Source organism: Apteryx rowi, unplaced genomic scaffold, assembly GCF_003343035.1.
Source record: "Apteryx rowi isolate R43461 unplaced genomic scaffold, aptRow1 scaffold_235, whole genome shotgun sequence".
NCBI lineage: Eukaryota > Metazoa > Chordata > Aves > Apterygiformes > Apterygidae > Apteryx > Apteryx rowi.
The window spans coordinates 297257-316306 of NW_020448697.1; the positions used below are offsets into that span (position 1 = coordinate 297257).

Below are 19050 nucleotides of genomic sequence, written 5' to 3' on the forward strand. Positions count from 1 at the left end.
CTACTAAGAACTTTAGACAAGAATTGAGTTTTCAGTGATAATTTTGTAAGTTTACAGAGCAATAAGCAGGATCTCTGCTCCGTATGTTTAAAAGCTTCTGAGCTAATGTGAAATGAAACCTGACTTTGCCAAAGATATGGTTGGATTGAAAGTTTTAGGGTGCCAATATCCAGCTTCTTCTGTAATTGCTAGTACACTTTAAAATGCTCTTCAGCACTGAATTATAATTTTCATTTGCCGAGTCTTAATTCAGTTGCACAAAAAACTCTTAACTTCTAAGGTTTTTTAGCATTGTCAGCCATGTATGTTTAAATCTGGCATTTTTTCATAAAAGCAGTGAGTTAGTTCTGTGTAAATATGGATTGAATCCAGGAATATTGTGTAGTCTGCAAAAAATGTGGTAATCTGAGAAAAATTTGAAAGTGTGTCACTTAGAAAAGAATCATCTGAATAGGAAAAAATGATTTTGTCTCACTAAGGATATTTCTAGATTAATGGAGTTTTCTATTCTGTTGTCAGATCAATATATTTATTGATTTTCATGTAGAGGGTGTGTAACTTGAAAAAGCTAAAACGATGTCAAAGGAGTTAAAATGTGAAAATGTGGTTTTTTTTCACTGTTGTGAAATACATCTGGTATTTCAAAGTGGAGGAAATAATAAGAGTTGAAGTGACAAAATATTGCTTAAAAAGTCCATTCTTCTAAGTCTTTAAAACAAGGCTCAGTGACTCAATCTGAACTTCTGAATGACCCAATGAGTTTTAGACTTGTTTGGTTTTATTAGTGATTGCCACCTGTGAAATAAAGGGGAACTTGACTGAGAGTGGACTTGACTCCATTTACGTGTTTTAGTTTGCTGAAATGGATGGAGAGGGGAGCTTATTCTATTTGGTGGAAGAAGTTTAGATGAGATATTTAAAATTTACTTAGGCACTTTGGATTAGACTGAAGAAATAACTTTGACAGAATTTTTGTAGTTCAAAATCATGGCGCTGACAACCTTGTTAGTATTCTTTTAACCTTGTGAGCCTAAAGCTTAAAATATAATGTGTTTAGGGAGATTATTATGAGTTGCGTCACTACCCTATGACCAGAACTACTTTAGTCTTGATCATGCTGCGTGTTTTGAGTAGTTGGTGCCTGAGTTCTATTAAAATCCAAAGGATGGTGCCTACCACATCAGGATGCTGCAGGAACACAATATCAGGACATACCTGACATGCTGCAAGAACTAGGATTGGTGCAAAAATGCAATTATGATTGCCACCTGCTTTAAAACAAACAAAACCTGCTGGCGAAATGCCCCTCTCTTTTTTAGCAGGTCAGTGCCTAGAGTGTTTTGGCCAAGAACTGGGAGCTTAAAGAACAATTCCTTTGGGATATTCAACTTCAATCTTTCTCCTAGGAGACTTTTAACCAGCAGGCTACAATGTGTCCTAGGTATCTCTAAACTGCATGGTTGCTGAAATAAATTCAAAGTTTGGACCAGACAGGAGACTCGGCCTGGATCCAAGATACTGAGATACTGGATCCTGAGGGAAAGAACTGTCATATGACTGCTCTGAGTTTTGTGTTGCAGAATCTAAGAGGTGCTGAAGTACCTTTTTAAAATTGTCCCTTCAGTGCTTCGCAACTGGGCTCTGATTAGGAGAGACAGAAGAGCTACTTTTCAGGTATAATTCTTTGAAGTAATTGCATTTACTGCCTTGAACCTGATTCTACTTTCTATACTGAATGCTAGTAAAATTGTCTGCAACTGATAGTGTTAACTGAGGTCCATACTTTGACATAACAGATTTTTATTATTTTATTGTGGTTGTATTAAGGTTTTACTGGGGCTTTTTATTGTTAGGATGAGGCTTGTAGATATAGTCTGCCACTGGAAAAAGAGCAAAGATCAAGGTCCTACTTGTAATCACTAGTTCTGCTATTTGTACTTAAAGCAAACTCAGCAAAAGGCATACATTAAGCTTCTGACTTTGAACTAGTTTTACCTTTTCTGTGGCCAATGTAAATATGTACAAGTGGAAAAGATCCCTGGTACCCTTTGGGAAGTTCAGACTCGCATATCTAGTGATTACGTAGGTCACACAAGTTTGTATTGTAATTTATTTTCTTTATATCAGGGATATGAAGTTCCCAGAAGGAAAGATGATCTGGTTGTAACACTGAGCGACATAGAAGTATTCTTCTTACAGGTTAATTATACAAGATCTCCTTTGTCTAACAGAAGCAGCTATCATTATGGCACATTATGCTGTGCATGAATAATTCTGTCCAGGAAAAAGCAGCTAAATGTATCAGAAGACTAAAACAGATGGATTGAAAATGAGAGGAAATAGCTGATCCCAAGCTAGGATGTGAACTCTAGGGAAATTTTACATTTTTCAAACAGTTTATGGAAAAAACAAGGTAGATGCTTTTGTCAGTTGAAACAATGGTTTGGAATGTTTTTGAAGTTAGAAATTATGTCCTGCTCTGGCTCAGTTGTTAGGACAATGATTCAATAGCAATTGAAAGCATGCCACCCTAGTATGATGGTGTAGACCTCATAGCGTGAAGCAGGGATGAGTGTTCAAAACTTGCCTTTCCTCCCAGTGAGTGCAGTTGGTATCTGGGAAAAAAGCTGAGGAAGAAACATTTTGTTCCAAATAATCACCTTTCCCTGTGCCCTCCAGACTAAGGCTGTGCTGAAAAGGATGGGCAATTATTAGAGGAACAAAAGTGCTAGAGACTTAGAAACTTATCGGTGCATGTATGGGGAGGAACTAAAGTTCTGCTTTGCGAGTAGTTTCAACAGGTAGAGTTGATAAAATATGCAGGACTTGGACCTCCCTTTGCACGCAGCATAAAATACATTACTGTCTATAAACATGAATATATCACAGACCAGATGTGTGTGAGGAATGGAGTTGTTTGCAAATGTATTTTGAGTTGTTGATAGCAAAAATCTTGACATGCATCTTTGTTCTCTTTTTCTCAGAGGAAGCCCATAGGAGAGCTACCTTAGAGTTGCATCATTGACAGGTTAAGCCATTGTTGTGAGTCAGTGCATATATGAGGAAGGCAGTAGTCATGGATAAATGGTAGCTTTTTATCTGGCAGATAATCAAGGACAAAGGAGAAGAGGACTTTTTCACTTAAAATTTGCTATTGCTGTGGCTTTTTTTTTTCYTCAAAATTTCAAGTAGCAGACTGTCAACCATGACCTTAAGAACCATAACAGACAATGCAATGAAGTCTTTCAGTCAATAGGCAACATCAGAGAATGTATCATAAAGGCCACTTTACCAGCAAACAGTATCTGTGGTTTACCAAGGAAAAAGAAACTCAGTCATATGAAAGCATAACTGTACCAGAATTAGTCAATATTCTTTCCAGTTTGGACATTTAAGGTCTACTAAAGAAAGCCTCAAAACACAGAAGTGAAAATTTTCAGAAAATTTTTAGCAATGTTCAATATCAAGATCTATCCTTACTTTGTTGTCTACAACCCTGGTGTTATTTAAAGCCAGTGAGAGTAAAAGCAAACATGAAGGAAAAAAGTTGTAGTTTACTATGAAAATCAACTAAAATAGCTTGTAAAACTACAAACAGGAAACTGGTGTAACTGAGTCGTTTCCYTGGACAAGTCATGAATGAGCTGACATCATTTTTATTTCTATAATGTAGCTGGAAATTGATGTGCTTTGTTTTTCCAGAACTTCAAATATGTGCATCTACTATAAACACCAAAGGATGATGAAACTGGAAACCAGCCTACATTTCGTTAATATCCCAGATGAATTTTATGGGCAGATTCTTCATTTTCTCTTTCAGAACTTCGTCAACCCTTTCACTCTGTGCTACTGTCATCATGTTTTTCCAGTCTCCAGTAGTGCCTGAGGAAAGAGGCAGTAAAAGGAGGTGGGAAGTAGAATGCATACCTTTCGAGAAAACCTGCCTGAAAACAGTGAGTGCTATTTTGGGGAAGCAATTCATGGCTTYCTCAGCATCTCCCTTATTGCTGACCTGCTGAGTGAGGCGCTGTTTTTTTGGCACACTTCCAAATCTAGGTGCTGTGAATAAAATGCACCATAGACCTATACTTCTGCCTCCTCACAAAGTTATTCAACTCATTTGTTCTGGTGTTTGCTGATTCCTTTGTGATCAAATAATAGCTGGGGAAGTATTAAAAGTAACACCTTTTGTTTTGCTGTGAGTACAGCACTCTCTTTAATCCCTAGAAGGTCTTATCCTACAGTGAGCAGCAGAAAGTCTTAGCAATGTCCAGAAGTCAGGGCTGAAGTTAATGGACCCTGAGCGTGACTGGTCAAGAAGGTCTGTGTTCACACTGTTAAGACAACTCTTGCCTTGAAAAGCAAAAGCCAGTATGTCTGTGAAGATCATCTGCAAGCTAGCACTGTTTTCAATCTTAAACAGCCTCTCCTGGTATACTCACAGTGCAGAAATCAAAATCACTGTCCTGCCCAGACAGTAACTCCCTTAGAGGTTCTGAAACAAGCATCTTTTTCTGTTTGGGAGAGGCTCTCCTCTCCAGTGAAAGCTATCTACCATTTAGCCAATTGCTCATAACCATGTCAATCCTCCAGTAAGAAGGCATCATATTAGTCCTGACTCAGTACAACCCACAGGTCATTTCCTTTACGTGACAGGACTGTGACAATTTGTGTTGCAATCAGGAAAATGTTGCCTTTTATTGTCCCTATGAAAATATAGTAAAATTGCTGATGCCCTTGCAAGAAAAGTGCTCTGATAAATTTAATTGCCACTAACCTGAATTCTTCCTCTGAAAATGGGATTTCTAGCTGAGACTGGAAACCCTAGGTTCATCTCAAGCCAAGAGACATGAAATGAAATACTTATGACTTCATACTGCTTCAACTTTACCTTTGCGTAGAAAATAACCTGGCTTTTTCTCTCTTAGGAATTCTGATAGGTTCTCATAGTTTGCCCTGGGATCTTTTCTCATGTTCTCAAACGTAGCCTGTCTCACAACACTTTCCACTTCCTTTTCACTCAGTGTCTTGCCTACGAAGTTGCAGATCTTCAGCACAGCACTTCTGAGATCCTGCAATTAATGTTATTTTGAAACTGTCTTGATGATACAAAGAACCAAATAGTAGAATAAAAGACATAAATTTGGGTGCAGATCATTTTTGTGAGAGAGTACTCTTGCATCATTTGAGCAATCAAGAGCAGTGCTGTCTGAGATGGGAATTTTGCATTCTGCTCCCCACACTGCAAATTCCATGTGCATCTTACATTAGATCCCCTGGTGAAGTCACTCCTGGAACAGAGTCTGTGTCTGGAAAGGAAGTGACTTAACCTGTAGAGTTTTTGTCAGACCTGTTGTCCTAACTAAGGGCTCAACTCTCATGTGAGCAACCCCAGGCTGCAATTTGAGCAACTAGTGCACATTATCTGGGCTATGCTGCTGTCACCGGGCCTTTCCTGGGGAGGGAGAAGGGCAGCCACTTCAGAGAAATAAGAAGTCACACAAAGGCATGGTCAGCCACTGGCAGGAAATTTGTGGTCAGCAGTTTGAAAGCTCCTCAAGTAACCTCAGAGCTGCCTCTTAAGTACTTCTCTCCTTTAGTGGAACTGTCCTTATGAGCATAAAATTCCTATTGAAGGTACTTGTAAAAATCTTATTCTGTATTGTTTCAGAAAGAGTTTTTGGCATGGTAGTGAAGCAGACTTCTGTCATAGTGCAAAGTGCTTTATATAATACTTTCATAGTAATTAATAAGACCTCGCACCAATAAGACAAATGACTTTATTTCCTCAGAAATCTCATCAATTTGCATCTATTCCACAAGGGATTAAGCACTTTTCAGTATGAACTGTTGTCATAGAGGCTAATCTGAAAATGCACTCAATATAGGAAGAGAATATTTTGAATACAAAGATATTAACTGACCTCACCTTTTTCATTTCTTCATAGGTAAGGAAGAGTATATTGAAATCCTCTGCATGGCTGTGCCAGCCTGTAACGTGATCCAGCCATGAACTGGCAAGTACTTCCCAAGGGAGATAATAAAAAAAGACAGAAATGCTATTAGCAGCAGAAAAACAGTTAAATTATCAAAAATTTTTGATATCTCCAGTACTTTTGAGGACAGAACTGTAAGATTCAGTGTTTTCCATTGTCTTTTTTTCTTGAGACTCAGAGGGTATCTATGCTCACAGAGACACAATTAGTTGGGCTTTTTGCAAGGAATGGCATCACTGTAGAAGGTAAATCTTAACAGTTATTTATAATCCACTATATACTTTTAGGTCTTTGGAAAGGTGGATTTTAGATAATATATTCTGATATTTTGAGTTTTTTTTCTGATATTTTGAGGATTTTTTCTGATATTCTGATACGTGCTAACAGTCTTTGGGTGACAATCCTCCATGCTGATGAGGCAGAACCGCTCTAGTTTCTGGTAATCTGGACTAGCTCCAGCAGAAGACTACTTCTCTATCTTCTCTGTATGATGGCCATCCTCATAGGTTCACCGCAGCTAACCAAATGTGGAAAGTGTTAAGCGATCTTCAATCATAATGGTTATATTCTGAGTCAGTCTCTAATTCAGATAAAATAAGCAACTTGCATTTTGCTGGGGAGCAGTAAAGCCTTGACTTTACTTTCCCCTTCAGACCTTGTTTACAAACAGAAAATTATGTCAAGCTCAAACAGCTTCTGCAGCTTTGGATTCAGGTTTAAACATGGCTGAAGATTCTGGGTAGTTGATATTTATTGATATAATTAATCTCTATTCAGACTGAGATCAGGCAATGGGACTTGGGGTTCTTAGCAGAAAAGATACTTTACCTTTGCCAGCTAAAAATCTCTCCATGAAAATGTTAAAATCTGATACTTTCTCTAGTGTGACCATGATTTTGGAAAAGTGGAAATAAGAAACCAAAACATCCTTAGGGTTCCTGGTAACATAAATAACCTGCAAAAAGAAAAAGAACACTAGTCTCAAACATATTAAAGGGCTCCATTACCCTGACCGTCTGTGTGGTTTTCTGTAACTGTCCTTACAATTCCCACTATAAAATGTGTGAAAACAATTTGAAGATGACAAACATGTTAAGTAAATTCCAGATAATGTTACACTGTCATTTTGTTTGTAGTTAGTGGCATTTCCCTTTGAAGTCCATTGTTCAATGCCCATGGCTAACTATCTTCATGGGATCAGGGTTACTTGCAGGTGTCAGTGCTATTGTTCATCTGTGCAAGGCAGTCACCTGTGGAAGAACAACACTAGAAAATCATTTTAACTTTCTTGTAAGTTGATTCAGTTGATTCAGCTTCAAATTTTTGCAGAAAGTCACTATAAAATGAACAAGAACTTCTTGGAAATTACAGCTTTTGTACAGTGCTGACCTCATCAGGGACCTCAACTGCTAGACTGTGAAGCAGGTGCCAGAGGCAGCATGCAGGCAGATTTTGAATGACAGGTAAGAGGAAGCCCCATCATCATAAAAGGAAGACCTGTTATGGACAGGGGTTATTCTGGCTCCTGCTGACTTCTCAGCACACAAGAGATGTTGCCTCAGGCAAAGATGAGGTACCACCAGTTAGATGGGCAGCCTCCTGCCTCTTGAGCAGCAGGATGTCCCTGCTTCTACTAAGTTTCTGCTTCTTAACACTCTCTATTTAGGAAGAGAAAATACAACCTGGCACACCACCCTTATGAGGTTATGGATGCTTGCAAGGAGAGACAGAAGAATCATGCTCTCAGATTGGGTTTCTAGCTGAGTAAAATTACCACTTTAGATTCCTCATTAGCTGAAAGCAATCTAATTATCTTTAGCAAAAACCAAAACCATTATTTCCAAGGTATTATTTCCATATACATCAATAGGGACTTCTAAAGGTATTACAAGGAAACTCAGTAAACTCCTAATTGAAAAGCTGTGAGCTGAATCACAGGAAAATTTATTCAATAACTTGATATAAAATAAGAACAACCTAATAACATATTCAAGCAGAGGGGGAAAAGACCTATTACACAAACAAGATTTTCTTGAAATCACAACAATTTCCATAYTTTCTGATGTGTGCTGTATGTGCAGTTTGGGCAATGTTTTCATTCTTTGTTGGAGACCATTTTGGATTTCAAACCTTATTTTCTGTGTGTGAGCTTTCTCTTCCAAACTTCACTGGTGTTGTGAAGCAAATAGTGAGAATATTGTCGTTTTCCACAACACCTTTATGTGTGAAGAACTTAACAGCTGCACTAAGAGCTTATTTCCATAGCTCCTGTGCACAGAGCTCTGCCCCAGATATCTGCTTGCTTTATCACAGGAAGCTCTGCAGCAGAAATAATGACAGAAGGGGCAAAAGTCACTGGGAGTGCCTTAAGAAAGAGTAACAACTGTCTTACCATGACATACTCTGCCAGGGAGCAAAGTAAGAATTTGCTATGAGTCTATGAAGCCAGTTCTCCGTGTATTATTAGAACCAAACATACATACCATACATCTTCAGACTGTCCCCTATGCCCATTGATTTGTGAGTGCACCTTAATGTAGTAGTCCAGACACATCTGGCTCTAAGGAGGTTTCTTTTTTTCTTTTCTTTTTCTTTTTTTTTTCCATGGGAGACAGGATTTGAGCTATTATATGATTCACAATGGAGAGTCTTATTCAGAAACTCCCCTGCACTGATGAACAAGCAAAGGAAGTTCTCACATCCCTCTCTACCTACTGTAGTCCTGTGCTACCCATGTTATCAGTACCAGGGAGACTTTATTTTCAGACTAATAACTCCACTGGAACCAGACATTTTCACAAGGATGAAATTAGTACAAGTCTTTGTGGAAGTTCCTTCTGAGATGCATTACTGCACCATCTCATCTCACTAACAGCGTTAGGGCTAGGAGATACGACAAGAAGAAACAGAAGAAGTGGGGTCTTGAAGGTCCCTGATTTCCCCAAATATGCAAAGCAGATGATATTTATACAAAGACAAGGGAATCTTGAAGAGAAGAGAGGTTGGATTTGGACCCATTCACTGGGACAAATTGTCATGATTGTTTTTAAGTAAACTGTAAAAATAACATCACTTACACGTGCTCTTTTGTTTCTCAGGTCTCTTGGAGTTAAGTAGTAAGGCAGGTGGGTGGCAAAAAGACGAGGTGAAGGAAAAGCTGAATAATCCATGTGTTTTATATTGTATTCCAGCCACGGGATTCTGTCCATGAGGTCTATATTTTCTGTTCCATTACGGTGGCCTTCATGAAATATTAAGCTCAAAATATTCTGAGTCCACACAGTTCCTGGGAAGGAAACCTTTTTATTTGAACCTTGTTTGYTTTTCATTTATTTATTTATTTATTTAAAGATAGTATACTGTCATAAATACAGCCTCTTCCCAGATGTAACTGATTTCACTTTGTGAATACAAGCACTACTTAGAGGACCAAAGAGAGCAAACACTGTCTTGGTCACTGATGAGTGCAAAAAGAAAGCATATTTTTCTTTTATCACTGCAGAAAAGTGATTTTCAGTAACTAAACCTTCAGTTTCTTTACCCAGTATATTCAGCCTCCAGGCAAATTATATCTGTCCTCAGCCCTTATAGCAATGTGAATTGCTGCATCTCTGTGGGCTCCATATCTAAAAATATCTCCTGCTGAAAGGTTCTAGAAAAGATTTTTGCTTCCAGAAATCCTGCAAAGTGTTGTGAGATGTCATGAAGCCAACAGCTGGTAACGCCACATTTGTAAAGCACAGATGGGCCCCACAAAGTAGATGCTTGTGGCAACAAGATCTCTAAAGTTCCTTAGGAAAAATCTGATTCCTGAGCTACGGCTGCTGACAAGGATGATCTAAAAACACAGGACTCTGTAGGTGCCCAACTGTCACAGCAGTTTGGGTTCTTGTGCTAGGTGATGACAGTGCGAGGTAAATCCTGAATAGCTGACCCATTTGGGCAATGAGAAGAAGAACCATTTAGCCTTCTCAAAAGTGCACTGTATGGTAGTACTGATTCCTTTCCCCTTATATGCTGTAGGCCAATAAAGATAGACACCTGAGAGAATTCAAATCCATGTGGAAGAGCATTCAAACCATTATGGTAGGCTACCCTGAACAAGCATAGTAAAAGGAAAGTATCTGAAACAAGTCTAGCTGTTAAAGACCTCGTGTGGAATGGAAACTGCTAGTTTCAGAGATTGGACTGTATATGTATTGTAGATTTAAAGTCAGCAGCCAAGATAAAGAAATAATCCTAAAATTCAGAGGAACAATAACTGGGCAAGTACCTTACCCAGTAATTTCAGAGCTGTGCTGACTGCCTTGCTCTACTTGGTATAACCAGCCTGGACAATTTTTCTGCACAGTGGTAGAGCTTCAAGAGAAATAGTGGAGGGTACCTTAGATTTATAACTGGTGGGGAAAAAAGAGGATTGTGGTGAAGGAAAAGGGGTGAATAGGATAGAGATGATATTCTGTGCAATTCCTGACTCAAAATCATCTTCTGATTCCCTCTTGCCTTGGCATAGCTCATCACTTTGCAACGTGAACTTCCCACTTCCAAAGATGTGCTCATCCCAGTATGTTAGTGTCTTTACCCCTTAAATTCTTCCTTCTTATCCTCCTCCCTCCCTTTTCTCGATCCAAAACCCTTTTTGCAAACCTATCCAGCCATGCTTGTGTCAAGTCCCCACACCTGCTTTCTTCACTCCAAATGTCTTCCCACCCAGTGCATTATTCGGCCAGCTCACCCACTCTCACTTTCTGAAGTAGAGCTAGCATCCCTGGGTTCCCTATCCCCTCACTCTGCCACACACGGGCCCTTTCACAGGCTTCTTGTATCATATCTGCCTTCACCACAACCACAACTGGGGTTCCCTTCCACTCCTCCTGAACCCCTCTTTCCTATTCTCCTCCAAAATGCCTTTCTGTGTCAAGTATTTTACTGAATACCTGAGTGAATACTGAATTCCAGCAAGCTATTCAATGACCCTAGGACAAGGATGTCTGCTAGCAAAACACTGGTTATGTTATCTAAAGGTCACATCTTCAAGGCCATTGAAAAGAAATGAAGGATTTTGGCAGAACTTCCCAAGAGCACAAACACAAGAGGATAGCAGAGGCCTTGAAAGTACACGTGCAGATTGATATCAGAGATATCAAGAGTATAAGCATAAATCAGAAGTGATCAGTTACTCATCACTAAAGAAATGGAGTCTTGAGAATTGGGTAGACCAGTTTTAGAGCATGAGATGAACCTGTATGGAAATGTACAAGTAAAGGCAAGTAAAGGCAGAACAAAATCTTTAGATTTTATGTAATACCACAGTGAAGTCAGTTGCTCAGGTACCTTTGCTTCAGAAGTGGGAATGCAGAATTGATCCCTCAGGTTTCTTGTATTGCTACATACGTAAGTATTGTTGAAACGAAATATATATCATTTGCTCACATTCGGTCTGGTCTCCTGCTTGGTTGTAATTTGGATGCAACACTCCCCAAATCATCTTTGATTTGAGCCCAAAAATCACCCCAGATGTACCACAAGCATCTCCAACTTTCTTGTGTCCCAGCCCTACAGAACTATCTATGTTTTTTGAGGCAAGGGAGGTCAGATCTCCTTGTGTATAGTAAGCTTGCTCTGAGTACACCTACAAGACTGAGATCCAAGAATGAGGTAGGTTCAGCTGGACACAAGCAGGAGCCCCATGTCTGGCTGATCAGGCCCTGGCTATGCAGGATATGTCTAACAACCTTAGACGCTTCTGTGGCTGGTTGTTTTGTTTTGTTTTGTTTTTTCCTTTGGAGACAATTTCTTTCTTACCTGATTTTGGATAAGTAGCTATAAATACATCACTGTCTCTGATTTCAAACGTCTCCAGGGAATCTAGGTACTCAGGTGTAGTTATATTTGCTGCAAAATAAAATCCTTTGTGGGTGAATAGATATTCTTTTGAGGGTTCCATTGTTAATTTGTTGTCTCTTACAAATAGATAACCTGCAATAAGAAAACATAAATTTATACCTTTTTCTCGTGTTGTCATCTCACAGAAAAAAAGAGTAATTCAAGCAAAAAATTCAGTGCCAGCAAATTTCAGCAAAATAAATTTCAGAAAATTCCCAGTGAACAATACACTGAAATTTAGCTTTCAGATAGTCACAAGAACATCGCTGAGGATACATTTCTCTTGAGAAAAAAGATGTATAGAGCATGACCCCTTACTCATACACAAGTGTATGCTACCTACATTTAAAAACTAATGTAACCAAAAGCAACCTATGTAAAAATCATCTGTCAAAACTGCTTTAGAATCTGAGGACCATAAAGTTTTCTTTGGGGTCTCACTAGCTCTTCAACAGAGCCAGCTTAACTACCCCACACTCATTCTGAATTTTGTAATTGAAACTGTGTTTAAAATATCTTATTATTGTTAGTCTCCACTTATTCTCTGTCCCATTATCAATGTTTCTCCCATAATAAGAATAATTTCTGCAAACTGGAATGGATAATCATGAATGTGTGTGGGTTTTGTTTTGTTTTGTTTTGTTTTGTTTTAATGTGCCTTCTGGTTTTATAAGGCTGTTGTCTTGTGTCTTGTACTAACACTGTTACCACATATTTGCCAGAAAAAGACGTTAATCATTATCATTGTGATGAACGGGGAAGAGCAAACTGCTGGGGAGATACAGATAGAGTAAAAGATAGACTGAAGCTGACTATTGTAGCTTAGCAAGAGCAAAAGGGAGCAGATGATAGGTTAGGAAGTTTTGGTTTGTATATCTTTTACAGTCTGAGCAGAAAGACATAAGCAAGTTCATTTTCAGACTTGGATATCACAAGTATTGTTTCATTTGGGTTGAAATATATTTTAAAAGAGATTTTTTTATCTGGAATTTTATTCAAGTTTCTGTCCCCTGCCTTCCCCCATTTCAGTGTATAGATGGTGGTTCATGACTGCAGTGTTGGTCATTGCTTCATTGTGTGGATAACTCCATTGCCCAGATTTGTTGAAACAACTGCTTACGCAAGACCTATCAGCCAAGTGATCTGAATTAACCAAAGCAAGCAATACTTGGAAATAAGGTCACTGATTCAATCTGTTTTGTTATCATTTCTTTCTCTCCAGATTATGCTTTGCTTCCCCTTTGCCTTCCTTGTCTGTGAACCCACTTGGACGTATGCTGGCTTCCCTACCCTGTGCAGCCAAAATACGCTGACCTAGCAATGCTCTTGTTTAAAATGCAATGCTGCCCTTGAACTGGCAGGTCCAAGGGACGTAACCTCCAGCTTGGATGCAGCCGAGGATCACCGACGGCATTGGCACAATAAGATAGGTGCAGGCAGAGGCTGTTTGCAGAGTGTGTGCCACCGTGGGACTCATCGGTGGGACGCAGGCGGGAGTGCGGCACTCTGGTTGGCAGGGCAGGAGGAGGGGCGCGACAGGCGCTGCCCCACAGCCCGGGCAAATCCTCCACCTGCCCTGCCATAGGGAGGGAGCAGCTGCTAACGGGGCTTGCAGTGGTACTGAAGTCGCCCCAAAAGCACAAAGCTCAAGCCCCACACTTACCCTGAGTGGTGCAACATCTGTGCAGCCCCCACTACCAACTGCCCCACTTTCCCAAGGAAAGGAGAGGGGGCAAGTTCGCAGCTGAAACACATTGTGTCCAGCCCTGTGGGCTGTGATACACCTCTCCCAGCTGGAGGTTTGGGCTGGGGCTGCAGCGGGTGCCTGTGGGCTCCCATCACTGAGGTGGGATTTGAAGGGCAGTAGTTGGGGCTTCCTCCATCTTGGCACTCCTGACTCCGAAACAGCCGAGCCTATGGACATGTGGGAGAGGGAGGGGGTGGCCCAGCTTCAGGCAGACGCTAAAACGGATTAGAAAGGGGTCACGCAAGCAGCTCAGCCTGCAGAGCCAAGGGCAGGCCGCCAGGCAGCCTCCGCCACGGACAGAGCCACGGCCACAGGAGGACACAYAGACGTCCCTCAGACCCACTCCGTGGCCAAGGCTGCAGCAGACCCTGATCTAAAGAGCTCCTCATAGATGCAGTACCACACARTTTTAAAACATACCTACACCTCTGTTTTATGAGATTGATCCAATTTAATTTCTCCTGTTAACACCCTTATTTAGTATTGTTACACAACAACAAAAAAAAAAATCCTTACTTTGGGTGGTGCACAAGTTCAGTTCTACTGACAAAATCCTGTGGGAAAATAAATGTCATTGGCTGTATTTCCTACCTGGAATTACTATGAGATTCCTGTGCTTGTATTTTACTCCCTTTCTCAGTGCAGGTGGCATGGGCTGCAGTTAGTTGAGCAAGGGTAGCTGTGGCTGGCGTGGGTTAAGGGGCTAGTGCTCCCAGCTCACCTCCAGTTGCCCACCATTGCCACCACAGCCTGCTGTGGCTTGCCTGGCCACTCTTCGGGCAGATCAGTGGAATTGCCAAATAAAACGATTTATTTTGAAATATTACTTTTTATATACCCTGATTTTCTGATAAAGAATTGTTGAACAGTTAAACTCCCAGAAGCTGCGGAGACAGTGGTGTGGGTGTGGGTGTATGTGTGTATTGCAGAATGGGAAAGGCAGGGCACTGGGCTCCAACAACAGCCTGGAGCAGCACGCGTAACTAGTCTTGTTAACATGAGCTCAGCCTGCATCATCTGACAGTGGCGAGTGCCGCACCAAAGCCTGTGATATGTTTCAGCCTCACATCAAAGCCTGTATTTCACTGATTGAAACTACCCTTAATAAATAGGATTTCTAAATGGAGAAAAAAAAAACATTTAGAAACTAAGGTATGGGGACGCTTTTAAACTCAAGCCATAATAATGAAGCTGGTGAAATCCTAAGAATGTAAAGTATGCGAAATGAGCAGTTTATTTTTACTGAAACAAGAGGAAGAACCAGAAACTGTGAGAAGCAAAAAGAAGACGTATTCAAGGCACACGGAAACCTTTTCAATCTTGTTCTGCCAAAAAATGAGTTTTTATATCACTTTGGGACAAAGGTTATTGCACTGTGTGTTTTTTACAGCTAAATCAATGTAACAAGAAAAAATATACCCAAAATATATCATGAAAAAGTAGCCTACCTTAGCTGCCTGGAAAGCCTATTCATGACTAGTGTGTTTGAAGTTGAGGGGGGACATTCAGTTATGCTCTTACCTTCCAGCTGTGCATCTCAAAAATGCCTTCCCTCCAAGCCCTGTGTCTGCAGGTAACCTCCTGAATCCACAGTGACCACACACTTTTGCTCTGCTTAGGTAACTGTCTCACAACTATGACTCCAATTTCTTTGCTGAGTAATACAGAAAAGTCCATTTAATGCTTCGATTTCCGTATCAGCGATGAGAGACCCTGTCCTGTTCAGTCTGCCTGGAAGCCCAGAACAGTTGTATCCCCTTGTTCTCTGATACTCTTTCTAGCAGAACATTTCGAAGTGTTTTACATAAGAGATCTACATACAATTTTTCTTATTTTTCTGAAAGGGGAGTATAGCATCATTTAGCTCACAGCTCTACAGCTCTAATAATTTCAGACATACTTACCTTCTCTGTGCTCCCTTGCTGCCCCCAGAGGTGTGTACTACCGCTTCCCTGTTCAGTAGATATGAATGAGTCCAGAGATGTTTGAGCAATCAGGTTTCCTTTTAACTAAGTGTACCAGCTGACGCGATGCTGTTTGGCTTTCTTTCAAYACTTGCTTATCTTTAACTCAGACAGAGATTAGAGAACTAATACAATTCTTGAAAAAATGAAAACAGTTCAGAAAGAAAGATTTATGGAATCAGTTAAATGCTCATTTTAGTTTTTGTTCCTCCTTTTTTTAGCAACAGCATCACTGAGGAATATTGGAGAGGAGCAGAAGTGAATAACATCTTTTGCTTTTTGCTGAGACTTTTTTATTGATGAACTTTTGCTGAACTTCTGCCCAAACAGATTTGACCTCCAATCTGTGTTTTACAGTAGTCCCAAAGAAAGGTCTGAATACATTACAAAGTAGTAGGTCAGACTGATCAAATCTGGTCTTAATCAGGAATATAGAATGAGCTATTTCAGTTAATCATATGTATGTGTTCGTGTCAAGTGTTCTTCTGTGTTTTCTAGGTGTCAAGTGTTTTTATAACTGAAATAAAATCATGCCTGAGACATTTCTCACTGATACCTGCATGCTGATCACATCACAGAGAAGAACATTTTGTTCCCCAGTTCTGAGTTGTGTTTTGTGAAAGATTACTTTTTAACTTAGATCAATACCCCAGGTAGTCCCCCAACTTGCACAACAGATCAGTTAGGTGGGACAGAGTATGAATGAGCCAGAAAGAGGAATAGAGCTGTTTGGTTTTTTTTTTTCCTCCCAGCACAGAGGAAAGCCTTAGGGTGAAAGATTAAGCATGTTCTGTCTTTGCTCCTGTCACCCATCTCTTTTGTATTTTGTAATTCAAAATCTATTTTAAATGTTATATGATAATGAAGGGCAACATCTGTTGATCCTAAAACTTGATTTTCAAACCTCAAGTGCGTTGCTCTGGGGAATCCAAAGAGCAACAAGTATGGTCTCACATCAGCTTTATCAACTAGCTGGAGAGCCAACAAGGGGTTAGTTAGTGCAGGAAGTAGTATTTTCCAGTGGAAAGAAATAGTCTGTAAAACTATCTGGCCTTTGGACAGATAGTGGGGAAAACATCCAAATCTCAGGGATCTTGTAAAATGGCAGAACCCTAAAGTTAGGATTTGCCCCTGCTTGTCAGTGTGAATCTGAATCAAAGTCTATCTGTGGTTAATTGAACACAGTTTCCATTTGTATTATCTTTTAGGACAATAGTCCATTACAACATTAATAATTAATGTTGGGATCCAAATACCTAACATGCACTTACCTTTCAGGTGCCAGGTGCTGTTAGACAAAGTCCAGTGTGAGACTGTATGGGGGGGCAAAGGAATTATATTTGTTTAACTTAAACAAAACTAATTTTACTCACGTTCCTTCCTTCCAAACCCACACACCCACAAGTGCCAAGGCATTTGTGTCCAAACAGTTTGGCCAGGATCCCCTGCAGTGACATAGAGGATGAGAGACCCTGGCTATCAAATGCTCGTCATATCTCCTGGATTTCTTTGTTGGCAGCCATGTGCTGTTTTTTGTATATGCCTTCTGTATCCCTTAGGATTTGAAAGTGATTGTGATCTTTGGTCTCTTCATTCTCTCCCACCTCTGTGAGTCATTAGAAAAACAGAAACATTCAGGTCAAAAGGGACATCTGGAAGTGTCTAGTCCAACCTCCTGCTCAAAGCAGTGCTAAATCCAAAGCTAAATCAGGTTGCTCAGGGCCTCATCTAGTTGAGTTTTGAAAAATCTCCAAGGATGGAGAGCCCACAACCTCTCTGAGTACCTGTTCCAGGGCTTCACCATACTCATTCTGAAAATGTTTTCCTTACATCTAGTCAGAATTTCTTTTGCTACAATTTTTGACAAGCTGTAACTATGAGGCAAGATTCCTGATTTTTGTGCTGTCCTTTTTTCTTTTTTTCTGAGTGTAATCTGTCTTTTGTTTTAGCCTATGCCTTGTTTTCCCAGCCTCAGTGTCTTTACAAGTGTCTGGTAGATGTGCTGTGATTTTGATGATGTGCTACTCTAGGTGCCATTAATATCTGCTGTTCTTAAGCCCTTCTTCTGGTTGTCTCCTCTGGAACTTTCACACCTAGACACTTCTGTTCATACTAATCTTAACTTTTCTTTTACAAACCTCTACAGTGCTAGCAACCTGGTGTTCCTAAAATAAATCCTAAAGTTCCCTATGCAGACATTAGCCAAAGGCAGGTCTCCTGCCTACCTGTACTGTAACATTAAAGTGTAAAGTAAATGCCTAAATTAAGCACATGGAACCCCAAACTAAGTTCCATGTATTACTACAAAATACATTCAACAAGGCATAGCCAAAAGGGCAAGCTAAGCTACACCACTTCAACAGTCAGTTTAGGCATCCGCATAATAACAGATTGTTCTCCCACTTATTGAGAAAAAAAGAAAAAGGTTTGTAATAAATTTCTTTATTTTCTACATGTCTCAGGTACTATTCTACACCAGTATCATCTAGTATTTACTCTAACTGCATAGAATCCATGCCAAAGATACATAATGTCTGAGTTAATAGAGAAGCTTCTCAGAAGTTAGTGCTTTCCAAGGACCATAGTCAGTGCGAAAGGCTACACATAATCAGTCTATGTTCTCATGAATATTGTGTCTGCTCATTCTAATTTTGTCAGCTGCATTCTCTCTCTCTCTCTCTTTCTTTCACTCCTGTAGGTCACAATTTAATGTGTTTTATATGTGCATCTTGTACTTAAGCTCCCAAATTCAGCAAAGTGGTAGGGTGATTTTAGGCTGCATCCAGATTGCATGTCACACACATATATGTTTTTTTATCCAATTCTATTTTACAAGGTTCTTATCTTGCATTACATTCATGTCATTGCCACAGGATAAACCACTTTGGCTGCCTGTTCTCCATTTGTTGGGGGAAAAGGAGTGAGAGAGGGAGTTTGCCTATTGGAAATGAGCAGGAATATTTTGGAGATTTGGGAAGATTACCCTTCATATGTCTTATCCTTTCCTTGAAATAAAACAAGTTTTAATAATCTGTCTGTATCTTTACCTTTATCTTACCAAATTAAAATAACTAACTTTACAGCCAGGTTTCTCTTTCCTAGACGAAGTATTTGAAATGCAGCACTTGTTAGTACTAYTAGAGAACACGCAAGTTTTGTTGCAAGTAAACGGACATAAACGTGTGGTTTCCATTTTAAGCAATATGAACTATATTATAAAGGATAATTTTACTACATGGAATTAAGGGCAAAACCAAATCAAAAAATATTTCATCTCATTTACTATTCAGAGTAACTTAGCAATATAATAAAAACATGCACCATAACCAATCTTGCAGTTTTTCTTTGAGGAGTTATAGTTCATTATCTATCTATAAGTGTATTTAATTTACAAAGGCATTGCCAAAATTATTGCCAATATTATCTATTTTGCTCTAGTTTTGCTTTTCACAAGCCA

At 39.7% G+C, this 19050-nt stretch overlaps 1 protein-coding gene across 1 annotated transcript; it reads right to left on the minus strand.

The window, feature by feature from the left end:
* Positions 1-1662: 1662 nt before the first annotated feature.
* LOC112966165 (amine sulfotransferase-like) lies at positions 1663-11958 on the minus strand. Its single transcript, XM_026065974.1, has 6 exons — positions 11802-11958; positions 9074-9282; positions 6825-6951; positions 5930-6024; positions 4892-5072; positions 1663-3882 (listed from the first exon to the last, which is right to left on the minus strand). The coding sequence occupies exons 1-6, from the start codon at positions 11941-11943 to the stop codon at positions 3761-3763; spliced, it is 876 nt and encodes a 291-aa protein (XP_025921759.1). The 5' UTR covers positions 11944-11958; the 3' UTR covers positions 1663-3760.
* Positions 11959-19050: the final 7092 nt, after the last annotated feature.